Genomic DNA, 22,843 nt, shown 5'->3' with positions numbered 1-22,843 from the left:
GATTTACATACTTTCTGGAATTTTATGTTGAAATTGTAACATTCCATTAGTTTCAAACCTCTGTTCATTTCTGTTTCTTCTCCTATCCAGACATTAACTAACAATCTTATTTTACTACTATTATATACTGATTTACATACTTTCTGGAATTTTATGCTGAAATTGTAACAGTCCTTGATCTATCTTGTTAAAAACTTTTATATCTCCAACCACTATTTTGCTATATTCCCTCTTGTTACACTATTTCCTTAATAAACATTAGTAATTCCTAACATCCTTTGCCTTTAACCCCATATACATTTTCTTGCAATATCTTTTCCATTTTGAGTTCTAATTGTCTTTGGAAAATTTTCATAAAAATATTATAATCAGTATTATTCAAAACTATGGGTCTCCAATTATTTATATCACGTTTTTCCCATTTTTTCCATATAAACCCCATGATTTCACCACATAATTGTGTATAACAAATTCATTAATTTAACCATTCATTAAATACCTGTATCAATATCTCCTTTTGTCATTGCTCCATATTCTTATACATCATATATTCTATACCATCCAGTCCTGCAGCCAAATATAGATTTACTTTATTATTCATCATTTCTAAATCTATGACAATTGTTTTTTTTTCAATTTATTTATTTCCTGTGTATACTGTTTAACCTCCCAATCTGTTTCCTGTCCAAGCTGTCTTTTCCTTACCATTTTTGTAACATGCTGTAGTACAATGTTTATAATATTTCCCTGTTCTGTCTCAAGGAATCCTTCTTTATTTGTTAGCTCTCTCGCAACTCCACTATCTTCTTTTACCAGCTTCCTTAAATATGATGACACCTCTTCTTTTGCTTATATAGTAGGCCTGTAATTCTTTCTTGATTTCTGTTATATATCTCTTCTGCTTGTGTATAAAAAGCTGTGTGATTTCTTTCTAAAACATCTAATATATTTTTATGAATTTCTTTATACTCCTCTTTCTTTTTTGCCATGTCTTAAATTCCCAGTATAAGTATATCTTTTTTATATTTCTGTTTGAACACCATCTACCATTCTGATCAATTAATATAAAGTTCCCTCATGATCACATAATCTTTCCATAACTCTAATATAATATATGTTCCTTCTCATTCCATATCTTTTTATGTATCCTTTTGATTCCTTTTCCTGTTTTTATTTTTTCTTTATTTTCATCCATCTCAATCCAGATTGTTAAATGATCTGAAAAAACTATTTCCACTGCCTCTTTTATTATAGTCATACTTGTAGATACCAAAAAATATACTTGTGGATACCAGAAAATAATAAGTCTATGTTCTAATATTACTGCTCCTGTAAGCATATCTATTTGTATTCCCCAAAACTAATCTCTCACATTTCATAATCTCTCTCATTATTTTCATATCTGTTATGTCTTTTTGTCTTGTATTCTGTATATCACAATTAAAGTCACCTGTTGGTATCATATCCTTATTCACTATTACATAATTATTTCCAGAAACATTTTTTCCTGTCCTTATACAAAACAGCAGCATAAAGTACTATCAGTCTACAGACTATGATTCCACCAAAAATCTACTACTGTTACTTTACTTAATCTAAGGAGTAATTCAATATTATCACTGTCTTAGTATATAAAATTGCTATACCTGAAGAGGTTTGTTTCTTCTTCCAAAGTATATCTCCTTTCCATAACATTTCTATTTGTTCTCATTCTTCCTTAGTCAAACATCTCACAGCTTCTAATGTACCATTGACTTCACATTTACTACATCATCCAAGTACTCCATTTCTTCTCACTAAACTCTTTAAGCTATTATCATTGACTGCTAAAAAGTCTAAGATTATATGACTGTCTTCTCCTTTCTGAAATAGTTTGTTACTACCCATTTACTGTCTTTTTTTCTTTGAAACTGCTAACTTGCAATCTTCTTTTTCTCTCTCACTGTCTTTCCAATAGATTTTTTTTCTCTTTTTACTACTTTTCATGTTATATCTTATTCATCACTGATTTCAGAGTCAACTTCACATATCCCTTCTTCCATTTTTATTTCTCTTTTATCTTTATATGCATTTAATGTAACATTTGCTGTCTCTACAGTCTCTTTCCTTTGTTCTGCCTTTTGGGTCTGTACCTCTGCCCGTCCTGTTCTATAATGTCTTCAAATATTTTAACCTTTTCTCCTTTTTTTCTTTATAATCCATGCAGACCTGACCCATTTGATTACATTTATAACAATTCATCTCACATTTGTTTGCATTATGACCAATTACTTTTAAAATGTCCCTCTGCACCACAAAAAATTGGTTGTCCCCAATACTTTACAACAGCTCTGTCACTCTCAGCATTTATCATACTATGAATATGTACAACATTATCATTTCCCTCCTTTAATATAACATTGCAGTCCATCCCCAAATCCATAAGCCTCTGTTATCAAAAACATTTGAAATGTCTGACTTCTTTACAAAAATTCTGCAGTAAGTAGTTTTTACAGAGTCTTTTTCTGTCTCTGTCTTGAATTGTATGAGTTTGTGTTTCGTGATAGGAAGTCTTAATAACATACTTACTCCATGGATGAATATCATTTCCCTTCTCATATTCCCCCCAAAAAGTCTCTAGTGCTGAAACAGTTTCAAAAATATATCAGAAGGTGTTTATTTTTTAATCATTATAAATGCTCTTACCTATTGCTGTGTTCCAGATTTCATACCTGTCCATCTCCTTATCTTCTTTGTTATATCTGTACAACATATTTCTTTTTTCTTTGACTTTCATCCCTCTACTTCCCTCCTTCTTCTTTCAGACTTTGATGTACTTCTGCAAATGTCTTCTTTTTTATATCCTTCACTTCTTTTCTCTGGATTTTCTCCATAATCTCTTACCCATGACAAGTCTTTTCTTGCTCCTGGTTCACTTTGTTCTACCACATCTAGTAATAAATTATCCTTAAACCTCCCAATTAAAAAGTGGTAATAGCAATATCCTGCATGTCTACAACAAAAAATGTTGCTGAAATTCCATTTCCGAGTCCTGTGAGGGCTCAATTACCCTCATACTGCCATCTTCTTTTCCTTCATCAACAGGTTTAGCCATTTCTTTTTTAGACACTGAAGGCTCAGCTGCTTTCACCATAAAACCACATGGTGTATCTCTTTGTGAAATATTGACTTATTTCTCTTTTTCAAGCTTTTCTGATCAGTGCAGCAATTGTCTACATGTCTCTCCTTTCTTGAAGGCTTGACTGCCTTCATATGCATATGTATAAACTCATTTTCAACCATATACTAGTGCTAGCCCAAGTAACACTTGCATTCTCCATATTCATGCTTGCTTCACTGAGCTGTCTATGCACTCATACTGGAAGCAGGAAGCACATTCTCTAACTCAGTCCTGCTTGTTCTTCCAATGAGTAGGGGAAGTTCTCCAGTTCCCCAGTGTCCTGGCTAAATTTCCCCTAGTCATTATAAATACTATATCTGGTTTCCTTGGAAAGAAGCCACTGGCCCGGTGGGAATAACCCAGTCAACATAAATAAATAAATAAAGGTTGGCACTATATCTTCATTATTTTATAATATGTTTGTACTCTGACTATCTTAATGAACCCAATTCATTAATTGATTATGGTTATTATGTCTCAATAGACCTACCACAATAAAATGATCTTGGAGGTGTTATTCCCAGAATCCACTTCAAGCCCCCTTTATATGAGTCATGCTAGACATATATAAATAGAATGGTAGCAGTGTGAATCTTAGCATCTTGTACAGCTTCTGAACGTATATTTATTTTAACTTTTTTGCTTGAGTTGATATAATTTGTGTTCACAGAGCAGCTCTTACCTCTTTAACAGTGGTTGTAAATGCTCAACAAAATAAACTAGATGATCTGCATTTTTTAAGGCTAGTAAATTTTTGTCCAAGTGTTGACAGACCCTGTCCAACATTCTGCCTAGAGTTCCAAACCTATCATTGTAAGCCAGGAGCTGCAAACTGACCACGCTTACTTCTACTTCACAGAACCTTTAACAGACAAGTAAATTACTTTGTTATTCATCAGTGTCTGCAGTGAAAAAATCCATGTTTTGTCTTGAATGTTGGCAAAACGTTCTGTATATGTTTAAAAATATTTTCATTACAATGCAGCAAAGAACAAATAGTTTGACTTTCTGCTCTTGAATTTGGGTTAATAAAATTTATTTTCTGTTTGTCCCGAAGCAGACATGTCTTTGTGCATGGCACCCCCCTCCTTTTGTACTGGTTGCTACATCATTTACTTGCTACATAGCAGAATACCAACACTTTATCCAAACCATTATCCTTCAGCATGACAAATTAGTAGTATTTCTGTGTTGTGAACATTGACAGGAATAGTAAGTTCATGGCATTCACTGTTTTATATAAGGAAATGGTCTTTCATGTTTAACTGTGGATTATGGGTGAATTAACATGCATCATGTAATCCACACTTTATTGGTACAGTGTTTTTGTGTTTTTTTCACGTCCTATATGCTCTATTATCTAGTTACCGGGTACCCATTGTGCCCTGGGGAAGAAAAAGAACATGGAAAAGCCACTATTGACTGACTCTAATTCCACATTTAACATGCTTTCTGTAATAATTAGTTTGGTGTATGCTATCCACTTATCTTGGCATACTCTTGCAGTTCTGTACTGATCTTTTGGAATCTGATTATTAGTCTTGGCAAAAAGCTACTTTTACTTCAGTCTTGATATACCAATGATAACTCTATGTTGATTATAGATTTAATTGCTCTTTTCAAGGCAACATACAACTCAGAGTATTTCTTTTCATGATATACCTGTTTCCAAATTCACTCCAGTTATATCAGAATAACTGATTGTGTATACGTTATCTAGCGAGTAAGAAGACAAACATTTTCCTTATGAGTTATTTATAATTCATTATGGTTAAAATGTTCAGTAAAGAGTTTTAGCACACACAAAATATTCCTCCTCATCAAATAGGTTTTGTGTAATCACTCTCTCTCTCTATTTATCTACTGGAGTATGTTAGTAGCAGTGTGACTTATTTCTACATATGGGTGAAAATTCTGACAGTATTTCTTCTATGATCCCTGAAGAGTACATTCCTCCATCCCTTCCCAGAACATGATTGACATTTTGGAAACTGGTTATTGATTCCCTTTTTAAAACAATACCTTCCATGAATTTGTTTTCAGGAACTATATTGTCATGTCAAGTATTCCTCTTTCAAAAATGTTCCTTATATCATATTACTTTAGCTTTTATTTCATTTTAATACATGGCATGAATTCCTATATATCTCAATTGTAAGTTCATACTTAATAAAAGACTGCACAGAAGAGCTATTATTTTTAGGAGGTATGCATTACAAATATATTAAAAAACAAGTAATCTCTGTGGTATCCCAAAGTCTCAAAACAACCCACTAAACAAGTGTAGTGGGTCCAAAAACAAAACAGTGTAAGAAACTTCTCTGTGTGGAAGATTTTCAGTCCATATATCTCTAGTTAATCACTGTATATTAATCAGATCAGACAATAGTAGTAGAGGTAATGAAATTAAACTTGTCTTAAGTCAAAACAAAACAAAAAATAATAATAAAAAATATATAATTGTACAGCATTACTAAGTATTCAAATGTAATCCAAGCAAGCAAAACATTACTCTATTTTTGTTTTACTTGGATCGCTTGTCTGTGTACTTAATAAAAGATTTTCAACTGAAAACAGACTGCCTGCCTGCCTTGCTTGGATTACCTTTAAGTACTTAGTAATGCTGTACAATTACATATTTTTTATTATTATTTTTTGTTTTGTTTTGACTTAAGACAAGTTTAATTTCACTACTTCTACTACTATTGTCTGATCTGATTAATATACAGTGATTAACTAGAGATATATGGACTGAAAATCTTCCACACAGAGAAGTTTCTTGCACTGTTTCATTACAAATTTATTATTACAATGAGGAGAGTAGTCAATGTAAAATCGGCATGGAAAATATTAATGGTTACCTGTTGATGACCTCATGGTTGAAGTGACAGTGGAAGATGTCATTGAAGGGATACAGTCATCATCCTGGGAGTAGCCAGCCTGAATGGCACGTAGGTAACTGTGACTTCTTGTACGGAAGCAGCCAGGAAGGTCAAGGGCTTCCATTGCCTGAGATTCAACTTCACTAAAAACAGACTCACAGACAGACTCAAACTGTCCATTGATTTCTGCTTCACTCACCTGCAAAATGAAATATTGACAAATTAGATATTTAGCATTTTCTCTTGCAATTCTATAATTCACATGCTGATTGCTATAACTATGATTAATAAAGCATGTGCTTCTTAATACTCAGAGTATACTACTGTGTTTCTGTAATGTCACATTCTTATCCATTTACATCATACCTTTTTAACATTTTAATTAAAAACTGTTATAATAAATTTCAAAAATCTGGAATTATGCAATGAAATTAAAGGTCATAACAGAAAGAAGCATCAGATAAGGCGGTTGACGGTTTCTTCTTTTACCATTTAAATCAAAAGAGAATGTTTTTTATCTTTATAATTATCTTTTTATCTATGCATTTACACTTAAAATCAAAATATTTCTCATACCATTACACAACTTTAAGATCAAAAACAAAACATAACACTGACAGTTTAAACTTGATAAAGAAAACTATCCACTATATTCTAAAAATGATGGGGATCTATAACACATCAATCAGTTAGTAAAGTCCTTAGTCATTCTGAATATTTAGCATACCAAATTAATAAACAATATTTATTAGTATGGGGGATACTCCTCTGATATCACTAAATCAGTGCTGGTACACTTTATAAATAGATATCCTTCATCAGTTGAATGAAAGAGTTGGAGACTATAGCAAGAAGTAAAAAAGATCCAAAATAATTTACAATGTATGTGATAACTACTTAAAATTTTAAAACCATAACTTATTTAATGTTCAGATGCAACTTAGTATGTATTAAAGAACTAAATGTCTTACAGTGTACCCCTGAATTACTAGAAAAACAGTTACTACCCACTGAAAAAAATATCACAAGCATTATAAGACGTCCATCACTTCTCATGGAAGGCTATGGCAGAACACATAGAATGTGAAACTCATATGTCATGGGCAGGGATCTGAAAGTAGAAGGGTAGCATTCTCTGCATAATTAGAAAAAATCCGTATTATTCAACATTTAAACAACAGTCATCATTAGATGTGTTTAAACAACTCTCGTCTACTAGTGAAGTTTCACTAAATCTTAACCTTATTATTGTATGCAGTTATGCCTTTAGACTGACGCACTCCACATATTGTTTATTTACTTTGGATGTCTTAAACTAGAAATGATTGGTATTTTCCAACTTCTTGTGGCTGTTTTAAGAGTAGTTCTTATTAAATTAGTAATTTTACAAAATGACCTTTGTTAGGCAACATGCTTAAATTATGATGAAATGTAAGGAGTTAGTGAGGTGTACATATTAGGAATTACATTCAAGTCTATGCATCTATCTGCTCTTAGACAGTTGTTAGGATAGAACATGTGGTTAGTACATGAATAGGATCTGAGTTCACCTCCTGACAGTCTCCCCAGCATTCTAAATACCACGTGCAATTGCAGCTCCTCCTAGATGGACAAAGAAAATAATCAATAAAGGTTTTCAGAATAAAAGTTTTAAAATGGAGTGACTTTGTTACTCTGACAATGGCTTTCAGTGTAATGTTCCATATCTCAGTTGATATCCCAGCATGCACATTTTCTCAGGTGTTGCATGGTTGCAGGCTTTGCCTCTGATCATTCTTCTTCAGCAGTCTGTGTACCTTCCTCATGATATTATCAGAATGGGGGTTTCAAAGAAAGCACAGTAATGTGAGAACTCACTATAAAAGTCATTATCTGATCTACACCTACCACACATCAGGTATTTTTCATGACAGCCAAGAATAGTTTCTGTCAGGAAATCAGAAGTTAGGTATTTTCAACCATTCTCAGCTTCTACATATTTTTGAAAGAAAAAAATCTAGAATTATTTAACACGACATGAATTGCTTAGCCGTGGTTCTGTTGTGCGAATAGCTTTGCTAGTTTTGAAAGGCAACATAAGTTGTGTAAAATATGACCACAAACAGATAATTAGCCTTCCTGTTTCAAGTTCTGCATGCTTTAACAGAAGTAAAAAAGTCTGAGCCTTGCATTAATAGTAAAATAATGAGCATGCTTTCAGATGTGCATGCTTTCTGCATCACAAAAGTAAAAAAAAGGAAAAACAAATATATATGTGCAAGATAACAACTAGATATGAACAGTAAAATGCATAATAATCTTTTTTTTTATGCTTGGACGATGCTGCTGTTATGATCAAAAATTCTGGGGTATATCTCCTGTCATTGCTACCATTCTTGCCCTACAGGTGGCACTGTTTCAGTTTTTGTAAAAATCTGAAACCATTCAACAAAAACTAAAAGAAAAATCTAGACAAGTTAGACTTTCCATTGTGTGATTCCTTGAAACCTCTTGCATTAGAGGTAACGCAGGATATATGCAAATGACCCCTTAAAGACATCAGGTGTTTCAGCTATATGGCAGTTCGGAATATGCATGATTTTTTTTTCTTTTTTTAAGCTTGGATAGATTTTTCTTTTAGTTTTTGCTGATTGTTTTTTTTTTCTGTATGACCTTGGTACTCATTGTTTTAGTTTACAAACCAGAAGCCAAGAAAAGGAGTTGTACTTACCCAGAACAATTTATGTTTAAATTCATTGCTGCTGAAGTAATCTTTAGGCTATATGGGTCATTCCCTACCCAGGAAAAAACAACCAGACAGTTTCACTAAGCTCTGCCCTGTCCGACATCAGTCTGACTGCTGATTGGCCAGCCCCAAGCAGGGAAATCAGCAGTAAGACTGAAGATTTCTTCAGACCTTTCTTGCCGAGTGAGAGAGAGAGAGACAAGAGCATAACAATCCTGATTAAAAAAAAAACAATAATAACAGTGGTACAGTGGTGCAGCAGTTAGCATTGCCCCCTCAAAGGAAGACATTCTCTGTTTGATTCTTGGCTGGGGTACCTTCTGTCTGGACTCTGCATGTCCTCCCTGTATTCGTGTGGGTTTCCTCCGAGTGGTCCTGTTTCCTCTCACATTCCAAAGACATGCATCTCAAGCTTTTCTCCCCGGGTGTCTGCTGAAAAGTCAGACTTTCCTGGTAACCAAATGTTAAATAAATAAATAAATAATATATATAAAGTAAAAACACAAAAAACCCTACTTCATCCAAGATCGGGATGTGGAGGGTAGGTGTGACTACTGCAGGTTTGAGGAATTAGAGCATCTACTGTTACAAGCAAGTGCAACTTACACAACTGTACTATGTTCATCATTCTCACTGCTGCAGTGGCCTGTATTCTATATGGGTTAATTACCCCAGCCTATCCAACCTGGGAGGAGGAAGGATACCGATCCATGAAACCCAGGAAATGGTTGTAGCAAAGCTCACCTTAGAACCTGAAAAGGAATCCGGTTTGTAAAGCTTTGAAAGAGTATATAAGGAAGATCATGCAGCTGCATCCAGAATGTTTCTACAGGCCACCCTGTCTAGTATCCCAACAAAGAAGTCGGGGCTCTAGTAAAGCATGGCTTAATATTGCCTGGAATGGATCTGCCATGGTGGAAATAACAAAAAGCAATAGCTGTGGACAATCACTTGGAAATTGTCTGTTTAGATGCAGGATGTCCATTTTTTTTCTTCCTTGATAAGAAATAAATAACTGATCAGCTTTTCTAAAGGATTTAATTCTGTCAAGATAGCACCTGAGCTGCCTATGCGCATCCAGAGTATATAGAATCCTTTCCCTCTACTTTTAGCTTCTGGGTAGAAAACTGGGAAATTTATGTCTTGATTCAAAGTCAATTCTGAAACAACTTTGGGCATAAAACATGGGTTTGTTCTTAATGTGACCCTATCTCTGTGGAACATGAGGTAAGGTCCACCCACCATGAGAGCTTGCCTTGCAACTCAGATACTCATCTTGCAGATGTTAGAGCAATGATGAGTACAGTTTTCCAAGTCAAGAACATAAAATCAGCCTGATGAGCAGGTTCAAAAGGTGACATAATCAAAATTCCAGACACAAAGTTGAGATCCTAGGGAGGAGTACCTGGTGGAATTAACTGTGAAGCGGTCACCTCACACTGCTCAGAGAACTTTAAATTTTTGTCTCTAAAATGCAGGCCCTATTACTTGCCTAGAGAGTTTAATGGAGTGAGCATAACAGCTGCTTACATTCCACCCAGTGCCAACACCAATGCAGCATTTGCCACTCTATACTGGTCCATAAGTGAACTCCAGAACAGGAACCCAGAGTTTGCCCATGTAATTACATGTGACTTTAACCAAGCCAACCTGAAACTGGTACTACCCCACTAACATCAGCATCAGAACTTTGCGACCAGAGGAGAGAATACACTAGATAAGGTTTTCACCAACATAAAACTGGCATATAAGGCATCACCGTATTCACATCTGAGCAACTTGGATCATCTTGCTATTATGTTGTTTCCTGCATACAAACCCCTGCTAAAATCAGGAAAACCATCAAGAAAGCAAATAAGGTTTTGGCCTGTGGGTGCAGTCACAGCACTGCAGGACTGCTTTGAGAATATGGACTGGTCGATGTTCGGGGAGGCAGCCATAATGACTCACCAAATAGACCTGGAAGAATATACAGAATCTGTTATGGCCTACATCTCAAAATGTATGGATGATGTGACAACTACCAAAGATATCACCATATGTGCAAACCAAAAACCATGGTTGTCCAAGGAGGACTACCAAAGATATCACCATATGTGCAAACCAAAAACCATGATTGTCCACTGAGGTGTATGAGCTTATAAAGGCACGTAATGCAGCATACAGATCTAAACACAAGGATGCCCTAAGGGTGGCAAGAGCAAACCTAAACAAAGGCATAAAAGAGGCAAACAGAACTATTGAAGAAAAATTCAGGAACACTTTGACGATGAAAGGCACTCTAGACATCTATCGAAAGGCATATAAGCCATAACTGACTACAAACCTACATCTGCCCAGTGTGATGACAGTACAGAATTCTTAAATGTAAACACCTTCTTCAACAGGTTCAATGCGGACAGAAAACTGTGGCAAATAAACTACCTGTTGGTCAACATGAGGAAGTGCTATGGCTCAACACAGCTGATGAACTGAAAACTTTGAGATGAGTTAACCCAAGAAAAGCAGCTGGTTCGGATATCATTATGGGAAGGGTTCTTAGGGCCTTTGCTGCACAGCTTGCATCGGTACTCACAGACATTTTCAATACATCACTGTGATTGTACCTAGATGCTTTAAGAACATGACTGTCATTCTCTTACCCAAGAAACCACAACCAGGTCTGAATGATTATTGCCAAGTTGCTGTATCATCAACAGTAATGAAGGGCTTTGAGTGGCTGATCAAGGACCACATCTTAGCAAGCATACCTGCAACCCTAGATACATTGCAGTTTGCCTACAGGTCAAATCACTGCACAGCAGATGCCATCTCTTTAGCACTTCATGAAACCTTGACTCACTTGGAAAATAAGGACTGTTATGTCAGGATGCTATCCATCGATTTCAGTTCGTCTTTAATACTGTCATCCCCTAGAACCTCATGATAAAAGTAATCCAACTGGGCACTGACTGGATACTAGACTTTCTCACATACAGACCCCTAAAGGTGTGTGTGGGGAAATAATAGCTCTAAAAGCATAACTCTGAGCATGGTTGTACCAAAGGGCTGTGTCCTGAGTCCTCAACTATTCACCTTGCTTGACTGTGTAGCCAGATATGAATCCAACAGAGTTATCAAGTTTGCAGATGACACCACAGTCATAGGTCTTGTCAGGAACGGTGTGGAAACAGCATATATGAATGATGTGGAACATCTGCTTGGCTGGTGTGACAGAAACAATCTGGCATTGAACATCAGCAAGACCAAGGAACTGACTGTGGACTTCAGGATGTCTCAGGGAGCACATCAACCTCTGGAAATCAGGGGAGTAGCAGTAGAAAGAGGCAAGAGTAGTCAGTTCCTGGGCATACATATATCAGAGGACCTGTCATGGGCAGTGCAAACCAACCACACTGTCAAGAAAATGCAGCAACTCTTGCACTTCCTACAGAAACTGAGGAAAGCAAACCTGTCACAGTCCATCATCCTAGCCTTCTATAGGGTAACCATCGAGAGCATACTGACAAACAACATCATGGTATGGTATGGGAACTGTAATGCCTCAGATCACAAGGCTCTACGTAGAATAGTAATGGGAGCAGAAAGAATCATTGGCTCTCAACTGACATCCTTGGATGACTTACATGAATCTCGACGTATTGGAAGAGCTAGAAAGATAATAAATGACCATACTCACCCTGCTTGTACTATGTTCTCCCACCTTTCCTCAGGTAGATGTTACCTCGGCATGCACTGTAAGACTTCCAGGCTCATTAGAACCTTTTCCCCCTTATCCACCAGATTGCTGAACTCTAACAACAGACATGCCAGAAGCCATTCTGCTCTTTCAACAAATTAACTGTATATTCTCCTAACTAATCTAGTATATGACATACGCTCACATTAATTTATTCTAAGATCACTAATACTAGTAGCATACTTTAGTGCAATGTCCAAATCTTCATTTGTCCTGAAACTTGAATGTGCAATACTCTATGCAATATTTTTCTTCACAGCTACCTGTTAATGTGAAAATTCAAGTTCGTGCAGTACCCTGAATGGCACATTTTTATACATGTAATATCTGTAAGTGTCTGTCCTACTATTACTAAATATGTATGTATGTATGTTTCTTGCACTGGGAATGAAGCAACGTCATTTTGTTTAGCTATACTATGTGCAGATCTAAATGACATTATACCATGCGATGTTTGCAAAATCCGATAAACGTGCACGCTGATTGGCTAATCCAACCAGCGTGCACATAGTAAATCGTACAACAAATAATGGAAGAAGTCCAGTCGTGAAAATATCATGCTGCGGCGACATCAAATAAACATAACCAAATGTAACACCAAAAACACCTAACAATTACACCTAATCACACAAAACTAACCAATTCCCTTATTACAGTCCTCAGTCCCTCACCTCGAATACTAATAAAATATAATGTCATGCAGTCGCAAATACACCACACACACTACATAACCACCACTTATAATACAATAAAAGCAAGCATTCTGATAAAACCATTCACTCAGCTATATTCCCTACAATAGCTATACATAAACAACTCCAAAAATGTACACACTAAAAGTAAACACAGCACACATCCCTCGCAAAGTCAAAAACACACACCATACCGAACTTCCACATCAGCATACACCTTCTAAAAGCGCATACAACACCACCATCTAGTGACCAATTAGTAAAACTACATATTTAAAAAAAATTAATACAAATTAAAACTACACCACATTTCTAACATACCTATAAGTACTAAAACATAACTACACGTTATAAAGTTCTACACTGCTTAAACTATATTATACCAAGCACCACCTAGCCCTTTTGATTACATCCCTTCAAAAACCTGCACGAGCCCTGTTAAACAGAAACACTACAAACTCAGACAGGAAAAAACACCCAAACAAGAGACACCATAGATAGAAAATAATAAAAAAAAATATCTACTAATATAATTATTTCCTAACATTTCCTGAAAAATTAAAAAATAACATGTATTTAAATTAAAACAGAAATAAACAATAAACACAAACTGAAAGTGTGGACTATTTTATCTCACAAAAATTGGAAGAATACAAAGAAAAGCAAACAAAAACCTAAATAACAACAATACAAAGGTAATACAAAACAAACTAACACCATAGTATAATAGCAATAACCTACTTCTGGGTGTGGCCCTCTGGATCAAACCACGCCAACCGTGGGTAAATCCAGCATTACCCACACCCAGGTGTGGGTTATTGCTATACTAACATTTACTTTGCCTTTGATGACATAATTAGCAGGCATTTTTGCTCATTTAGTACCTGCTGTATGTCCTCGTGAAATAAGTGGGATCAGTTGAATGTGCTGTCTCCACCACTGCAGTTCTCTTTTTATAAAGCCCCAAACTGGAATCTGATACTCCAGAGAATGTAAATGGTGGGTCTGTGGGGTTTTTAGAAACCACTGTTACTTTTGTCAAAAGTAGTCTCACTAGAGGTATCATAAGAATCACAGATGCCATGAACCTAGGATCTAGAGAAATTCTCTCAAAGAAATCTGAGACTGATTGGAGACGTTCAGGAAAGATTCAAGATGCAGATCCATAAGCAGAATGTTTCTGGTACTAAAGAAAGAGACCAGTATCAAATATTTCATTTCTAAATCTATACATGAAAGTTCCAAAGATCAGAATGTGGACCTTCATGCCTTGAAACATTCTGGAGTAGACGCCTTTGCCCCTTTGAATTAAAGGGACTGGTTCTATGACTCCCTGGGTATGCAAGGACTGAAGACCCGAGGAAAAAAATTCTGTTTAGCTCAGAATATAGGGAGGTATTCCCCTGAAAGAAAGTTTTTGTATCCAGTGCCATCTGTACCATCCTGTACCACTTTTAATACCATCCTGTACCACTTTTAATACCATCCAAAACAATCTTTTGCTAGACGAGAATGTTGAGGAACAGCTTTTGGGATAGATTTATAGAGATCCATTTTTTTATTGTTGTTACCCTGCAGCCATCTCTTTTTGTATTTTTGTATTTTATTTGCCAGAAAAAGACAAGTTTTATTTATTTGGCTTTTCTTGAGTAAGAAGAAAATGTATAGGATTTGCATCAGGGTACACAAACTATCTTAGAAATTCCCTGAATTAATTTCCCTCTTTCATCAGACTTTAAGTATCAGCAATCATTTGGTAATGTACCCAATCATATCTTCTCAACACAGTAGCAGTAACAGGGACCCTAGATAGAGTATCTGGACAATAATACATACTCTACAAAGCATACTAAAATACCTGAGAAAGTGTAGGAATAGTATGGTTCAAAAATAGCTTTTTTCTGAAGGAAAAGTGAAGCCAATTCACTTAAACTGTACACATGACAAAGAACAAATTTCCACAAACAAGTCTGGTAAATTAGAATTTTGAAGGCTAAAGAGAATGAAGAAAACATTCTCTTAGCTATATGGTCCAACATTTTACATTCTTTATCACCAGATAAAGGGTTGGTATTAAGGACCAGTCTCTTGCCAGCATGAGACATCCAGATGATAGCTGGATCACACCTATGGTGCTAGAAAAGAAATTTGTTAGCCTGAGGTACCTTATGCAGCTTACCTGAGTTTTTAGGGACTTACAACTGGTTATCAGGATGAGAGCAGGCAGCATTCAACACAACCTTCAGGGCTGGTGGTACAGGAATGTGGGAGAGGAAAGTAAAGTCGTGTAAGTAAATTAACAGTGGATATTCGAATGATCACTGCTGTAGCACCCTTAGCTATATTGGTTATATCCTGCCAAGGATATAACAGCTGGCCAGCTTCCAAAGGTTCAGGGCACCTTCAACGTGTACAGACTGTCAGGCAATTCAAGCCTGAGCTGACTAAAAGACAAATTTGGGTGTGAAGCCCTTCAGATATTTGCTGCCAACATAGAGTAGGATGCTGAGCCCAAAATGAACAAAGCTACCCTGGCATAAAAAGCACACCAAAAAACAAAGGGGGTGGAGGGAAGGAATGGCTACTGCAGCAATACTCATTTGAACATCTACTGTTATGGTATGTTTACTTACACAACTGTACTATGTACATCATATTGATCACTGCTACAGTAGCCTTAGCTATATGGGTAGATTACCATAGGTAACTACATTTGGGAGGTGGATGCAGAAAAGTCCAGATGCCCCTGGAGAATGGGCCTAGCAAAGCCTGATCTGGACCTAAAGAAGGAATCAAGCTTATAGTGTACAGAGGACCAAGTAGCAAATTCTAGAATACTTCTAGAATCCAGCCTTTACCAAAAACAATAGATGAAGCCAAGGCCCTGATAGAGTGGGTCTTGGTGCTACCTGGAACAGTTTTGTTATGGTGAATATAACAAAAAACAATAGCCTTAGACAACCAATTGCAAATAGTCTGTTTTGACACAGGTTGTTCCATCTTCTTACCTTCACAAGAAATGAACAATTGATCTGAAGATCTGAAAGATTTAGTTCTGTCAAGATAATACTGTGGACATCCAAGGCATGGAGCATCCTTTCTCCCTCATTTTTAGGTTCAGAAAAGAAAATGGGGAGATGGATAGTTTGACTTAAAGTAAACTGAGATATCACTTTAGGCATAAAAGAAAGATCAGTTCTCAAAGAAGCTCTGTCCCTGTGGAAGATACGATAGGGTTGAGTTACCAGAACAGCTTACAACTCAGATTTCCTTCTTGCACATGTCAGAGCAATCAGTAAAACTGTTTTCATGTTAAGAACCTCAAGTCAGCCAGGTTAACTGGTTCATATGGAGCAAGTGTTAGCTTCTCCAACACAAAATTACGATCCCAGGGAGACCCCAGCAATTTTCTTGCAGGTCTCTTATGCAAAACCCCATTCAAGAACATTTTGATATGAGACTACATTGAAATAGGAAGATCCATGGGCAGCATACCTCTCAACTTCTTAGAGCAAAAAATCTGGACAAAGCCATTAATAAAAGTGGGACAAAGACTCAAAAATAGGGACAATTTTTAAATATTGCTCTTAAAAACTTAGAAGTTGATAGAATAACAGGTTTTGCATTAGCATGAATTTTTCTGAAGGGTATGAAGTCTGAAACTCAAATGCCTGTCATTATTTTCTAACTTCAGTCTAATGATTTGCCACTAATTTGCCAGAAAAACCACAATTTTATGAAAAATGGTCCAAAAACTAGATGCAAAAAATCTGGACTTTCTGCAAAAATCTGTACAGTTGAGAGGTATGACAGGCAGACATGCTAAAATGGACGATAAATGAACCTTGGTAGAAGAATGAGAAAGGTCATCTGATAGTAACTCACATAGTAATTTACCAGAGAACAAACAGCTCTGAATGGGCGCTGGTTATGTTGTTGGCACCAACTATAAAACCTTTTCCATTTGCTAATATATGATTTTCTAGCAGCAGGCTTTCTTGCCACCATTTGAACCTTCTACACATTCTCAGTAAACAGGTATTCCCTCACATTGTCTGAAGTCTGACTATAAAACCTTAGAAATAGGTCTAGATATAGATCTATTTTTTTCTTGTGGAAGAAAAGCTCTTTGAACTGAGGTGTCCAGTTGCCATCCCAGAAACACAATGCTCTGTGAAGGAGTCAAGAAAGACTTTTAAATGTTCTCTTGGAACCCTAGCTTGTGTAAGTGATCTTTCACCCCAAAAAAATCTTGACAATTTGAAAAAGTCCCTACAAAAATAAGTAAGTCATATAAATATGGAAAATGTGGATACCCTGTAACTAGCAATTGGCAAGAACTGGAGCTAGATACTTGTGAACACTCTTGGTGCAGTGGATAGTCCAAAGGGTAAAGCACAGAACTGATGATGTGATCCAGAAGCACAAAAATGTAAGAAATGTCTGAAATCTGGATGAACAGGGATGTGATGATAAGCATCTTTTAAGTCTAGCATTACCAAGAAAATTGAAAGATGAAGAAGAGGTAATGGGTTCTGAAGTGACATAATTTTGAATTTGAGCACTATCACAAAACCGGTTTAGGAAAGAAAGATCCAGAACTGGTCAACAAGCATTTTCTTTCCTTTGCACTAGGAACATCCTTGAAAAAAAGTATTTCCCGACCTGGGAAGGAGGCACTGATTGTATCATTCCTTGGAGCAGCATGTGATGACGAATCAGTGGAAAAAGTGTCTGATCTGGAGAATGAAGAATGACCCCCCTGGAAAAGAGAAATGTCCTATAACTGCCATCTATAATCTTGATGAATGTTTTTCAGAATCCATTTATCTGAAACAGTTTATTGCCAAAGAGAAAATAGAAATGTAGACTTTCTGGAAGAAAAAAAATGAGTCAGGGGAGGGGAGTCACAAGGTCTCTTAAATAGTCATGCAGACTTGTTGGACTATCCTTGGTTTTGGGAGGTTCAAGACTTCTTTTTGGAACCCACTTGCCATTTCTTCTTAAAGGTCTTGTAACCTGTATTTTGTTGAGACTGTTTATTCAGCTTTTTGCCCAAAATGGATGAGGAGAGAGAAAAGCCCTTGGAAATTTTGAAAAAGGATAGCTGAAAAATCTTAAGCAATTCCCTGGATCAGCTTGCCCCTCTCATCACACTTTTTTATCTCATCTGCAGCACAGGGGCCAAATACAAAATCTCCATCCAAAGAAGAATTTAAAATCACATTTTCAACCTCAGCTTAGAGGTTCTGAGAATGCAGCCATGAAAATCCTCTAAAAGCAGTACCAGTGGCCATAACCCTAGAAGAAGTATCAACAAAGCCATGCAAATGAGCAGTGACCTGTGCAACAAAAGAACCTAAGTTTTATTTTTCAAAAGAAGAAAGTACAGATAAAACGTTCCTCATGCATTTACAATTAGTCAGAACAAACTTCAGTATATGAGCTTGACAATCCAAAATTCTGAGAATCAAACTTGCAGAAGTAAGCACTTTTTTTCCTCATACCTATCAATAATTGTTCCCATCCTTATTTGAAAGGAGGATTGGAATTGACTATATGCTTAGCAGCATTAAGATCTACTAGATCTATAGCTGCTGGGCCAGGTCTGGGAATAACGTATGCAAATTTAAAAGAATGAGGATCTTTATACATTCTATCTGCCTTTCTAGTGGCAGGTGGCTGACTATCATGAAAACTGCAGGCAGTAATACAAACATCCTCTAAAGCAGACAGAATAGGAGAAATGGGTATAGGATCTGAAAAATGCATTTGTAACATCTCATAGTATTTTCTAATGGACTGGTAAACCTCATACATCAGTGCATTCTAGCAATAGTCTCACAGAAAGAGAAACATCCACAGGGAGAATCAGAAACTGAGCTCTCCTCTGAGAGTGAATTAGAAATCCGAGGAAAGATCCTGTATCCATCCCTGCAACTTTCTGTTCAGATTTCAAATCTTAAATCTCTTCAGGAAAAGAGGAATCTATCTTTCTTTTACCAAAAACTACTTTACAAGAAGGATCAATAGCCTCAGTTAAACCCTAGAGCTAGAGCCAGTAAACTACTCCTTTCCAAAGAAATCTGAGGAGGAGTACACACATGCTTGGTTTTCTGTTTCTCTTTGATAGGATAAATTGGGTGGTAGCTGCAGCTTCCCAAGGGATGGGTACAGCATTATGCTGCAAAAGGGAAACTTTCCCTTTTCCTTATCCCAGGACCAACGATTGCCCAATGTGGGGACTCACTGAGGATGTGGCTAGCCTACAGACCATGGTGACTGTAGGTACTACACAAGAGGAATCCAGGGTAAAAGATAAGTGTTCTGAGTTACAACAAATGGCCATAGCAGAGTCACTCACCTATAGCAAAGACAAACTGATAGCCTGCTGTCATAGTAAAGGCTATTTTCTTAATTTTTTTTCTTTTTGTGTCTGGAAGAAGGATCGATATGGGACAAGTAGTCTTTTCCATGGTCAAGCTAAAAATGGTGCCACTTTCCCTAGGAAGACAAGAAGCAACAGCAAATGGTGGTAAAAACTTCTAATCTATTAAATTTACTTTTGATAGAAAAACACAGTAAAAAGCTCTTTAAAACACTATGCCACCCCACAAATGTAAAAAAAAAACAAAAACAAATTCTCCACAGGAAAAAAAAATGTTTTCAATCACTTTTCACCACTTTAAAGTGCAACACATGAGAATTGTACTGTATTTCTTCAATTTTTTTTTTGCCAGTTGCTTCAGAGTGCCAGTTGCTTGAGTTCTGGTTAACTGAGAGTTTACTATATATCTAAACGGATCACCTTTAAAACCTCGAAACCGCGTTTGCCCGACACACTAATGCCCGAAACGAAAAGACCGAAAACATAAAACGCCGACAACGCAAAACACCGAAAACCATTACACCAACACACTACACGTAAACAACACAGTACACTACATAACATATGCACTATCCCTAACCCAAACCCTAACCCTAAGGTCCGACACTACCGCACACTTACCCTACCTGCACCCTAACCCTAACTCACTTACCCACCCCTAAACCCACAGTCCCTCACTATCGCACACACACCCTACCTGCACCCTAACCCTAACTCACTTAACCCACCCCTAACCCACAGTCCCTCACCATCGCACACACACCCTACCTGCACCCTAACCCTAACTCACTTAACCCACCCCTAACCCACAGTCCCTCACCATCGCACACACACCCTACCTGCACCCTAACCCTAACTCACTTAACCCACCCCTAACTCACAGTCCCTCACTATCGCACACTTACCTGTCCGCTCCCTAACACTAAATCCCTCACTCGATCGCACACTTACCGAGTCCGTCGGGTTCTCACCTTTTCGGTCATCTGCGTTTTCGGTATTCTCGTCCCGTCAGATTCCGTTTCGGGCAAACGCGAGTTCGCGATTTTAAAGGTGACCCATCTAAACTACTGTCTATGATGAGAGTTTACTGTATATCTAAACTACCGTCTATGATGATAGTTTACTGTATATCTAAACTACTGTCTATGATTGTTATGCTGACTTCATCTCTATGTAGTAATTTCAAGATGGTTTGCAACAGGCACATTCTTATCTCCATTGACTGCATCAAATAGCTACAAAAGTGGTCAAAGAAACATAACTCCATTGACATACCAAGGAGAAATTGTATATTCTGAGCAGTATTTAGGAAATAAGGACTTAGATCATTATGATAGAATATTAGCACTGAAGTAATGTGTACAGACCTTTTTGGTGGGGTAAGAAAGATCAGAAATACATTTCTGTACCTTGGTCATTTTTAGTATCAAAGAAGAACAGACCATTTAGTTTTACCCAAGGGCACTAATTTCTCATTTAATCATCACCGTTATACAAGGAAGAACCTTATGACAACAAGAAGACTGTAAACAGGCACAAAAATGTAATTGTAAAGTTCTCGTGAAGGATTCCCTGAATTATATTATATGCATGTCAAACTGCAACACCATTACTACTACAAATAATGAGTACAAAGTATTTTGTTGCATAAAATCAGAAGGTACTGGGTACAACTGCTGAGTATTTTAAGATTGCCATGACTAAATATGAAGCAAATTTTCACATAATGTATTTGCTGAAATTAATTAATAACATATATCACATCACCACTTTTAAGACAGCCAGATTTCCTCTATGCATTTATAGGACTCATTTAAAATACAGTTTAATACATTCACTGCATTTTATAATTAGTGGAAAATCAATTACAATTGTAAATGGTAGTAACAATAATAATAATAACAAATAATAAGTAACAGTTTGAAAATCCCAAGAGGCTGAGATATAAGTATGACAATCTAAAACATGAATATTAAGTGAAGATTTCTTACCTGACTGACGCAGCTGGCCTGACTGAAGGTGCTTACAGCTCGCATATAGCTCTGGTTCCTGGAACGGAACTTAGGAGAGTTGTAGTCAGCTGCTGGGTCTAGGACATGACCAGGGATAGGGACAGGCACTGGCATAGGCAGGGGCACATCACTTGATGTCTGAAGGTAACTCTGGCTACAAGAAAAGCAATGATACAATGTCATCTGTAGGGCAATTGCAAAGTAATAAGCAATAATGGTCCTTTCCAGCATTCACACATATTTTCATTTTGTCAAAAATAAAGCAATGCAGCACAAGCCAAGGTATTACTTGCATAACAGCTATTTAGAAGTCTGGACTGTATACATTACAAACTTAACATATGACTGTCTCTGGGAGAGTGAGTTATTCAAATCATGGTATAAACAGTACAGGAATGGTCTGATAGTAAAACATCCTGAACTGTAATTTAACTACCAGCAACAAACTTTTATTTCACTAGAAGATTTACAGATTATTCATAATAACTCTCAAGTTCAACTCTGAATGTGAAGATTGATTATTTTCACTATAATCATGTTTCATATGACAGTTACCGATATTCAGCATAACACACTGCTCAACAATATAACAGCATTCACCTCAAACCTTATAAATCTCACTAAAAAATTGAAACAAACTGATGTCAGTTTCTTATCAAAACCATGGCCAAAACTACAAAAACATCATTGCAGAAGTCCTGGAGTATATATTTGGTCAGCTCCTCGACATGGCCACAACATATAAAATTGCTGATCTGACAAGTATGTATAAACATCATAAATATCAAATGTCGCCAATGGAAAATGCCAAAAGAAAATTATATTTTATTTTATTAGGTGACTCCCTATTCACCAATTCTGTAGGTATAAAATGGAATATGTTACCTACAAACATAACAATGATTTCCTCTTTACCTCTCTTCAAACAAAATATTAAACTACACTTCCAGAATCACTGGCTTTGTTCATGTTGTAAACCCGATTAATTTTCTATTACTACTACTTACCTAAACTTTTTCTCTCACTTCTTGTTTCACTCTTTTTTTCCACCTAGCTCTCTCTTCTCCCCTCTCACCTTGCCCTCTTCCTTTCCTGTTAATTATCTTAACGTGCTCTCTCCTCATCTAACCCATCCTATTCCTTACCTAATTCTTATTACTCTACTTTTATTTCCTCTTATTTTGTATTCTTATCTATAAGAATTTGTATCCTGTATAATGTTGTTTGAATTTCTCTGTGTGTGGT

General features: G+C 36.5%; 1 protein-coding gene across 1 annotated transcript in view; it reads right to left on the bottom strand.

Moving 5' to 3' along the window:
• Nucleotides 1-22,843, bottom strand: part of DLGAP2 (DLG associated protein 2) — a 1,650,454-nt gene that overhangs the window by 561,477 nt on the left and 1,066,134 nt on the right. Inside the window, exons 4-5 of the mRNA XM_044073515.1 lie at nt 21,578-21,752; nt 6,022-6,241 (exon numbers count right to left, since the gene is read on the bottom strand). Coding sequence (XP_043929450.1) covers nt 6,022-6,241; nt 21,578-21,752 — 395 coding nt within the window. The remainder of the gene's footprint in view (nt 1-6,021; nt 6,242-21,577; nt 21,753-22,843) is intronic.

Source organism: Protopterus annectens, chromosome 1.part1 (genome assembly GCF_019279795.1).
Source record: "Protopterus annectens isolate FY-2018-M chromosome 1.part1, PAN1.0, whole genome shotgun sequence".
NCBI lineage: Eukaryota > Metazoa > Chordata > Ceratodontiformes > Protopteridae > Protopterus > Protopterus annectens.
Note: the sequence above shows the minus strand (reverse complement) of the source record. Positions and strands in the feature narration are given on the sequence as shown.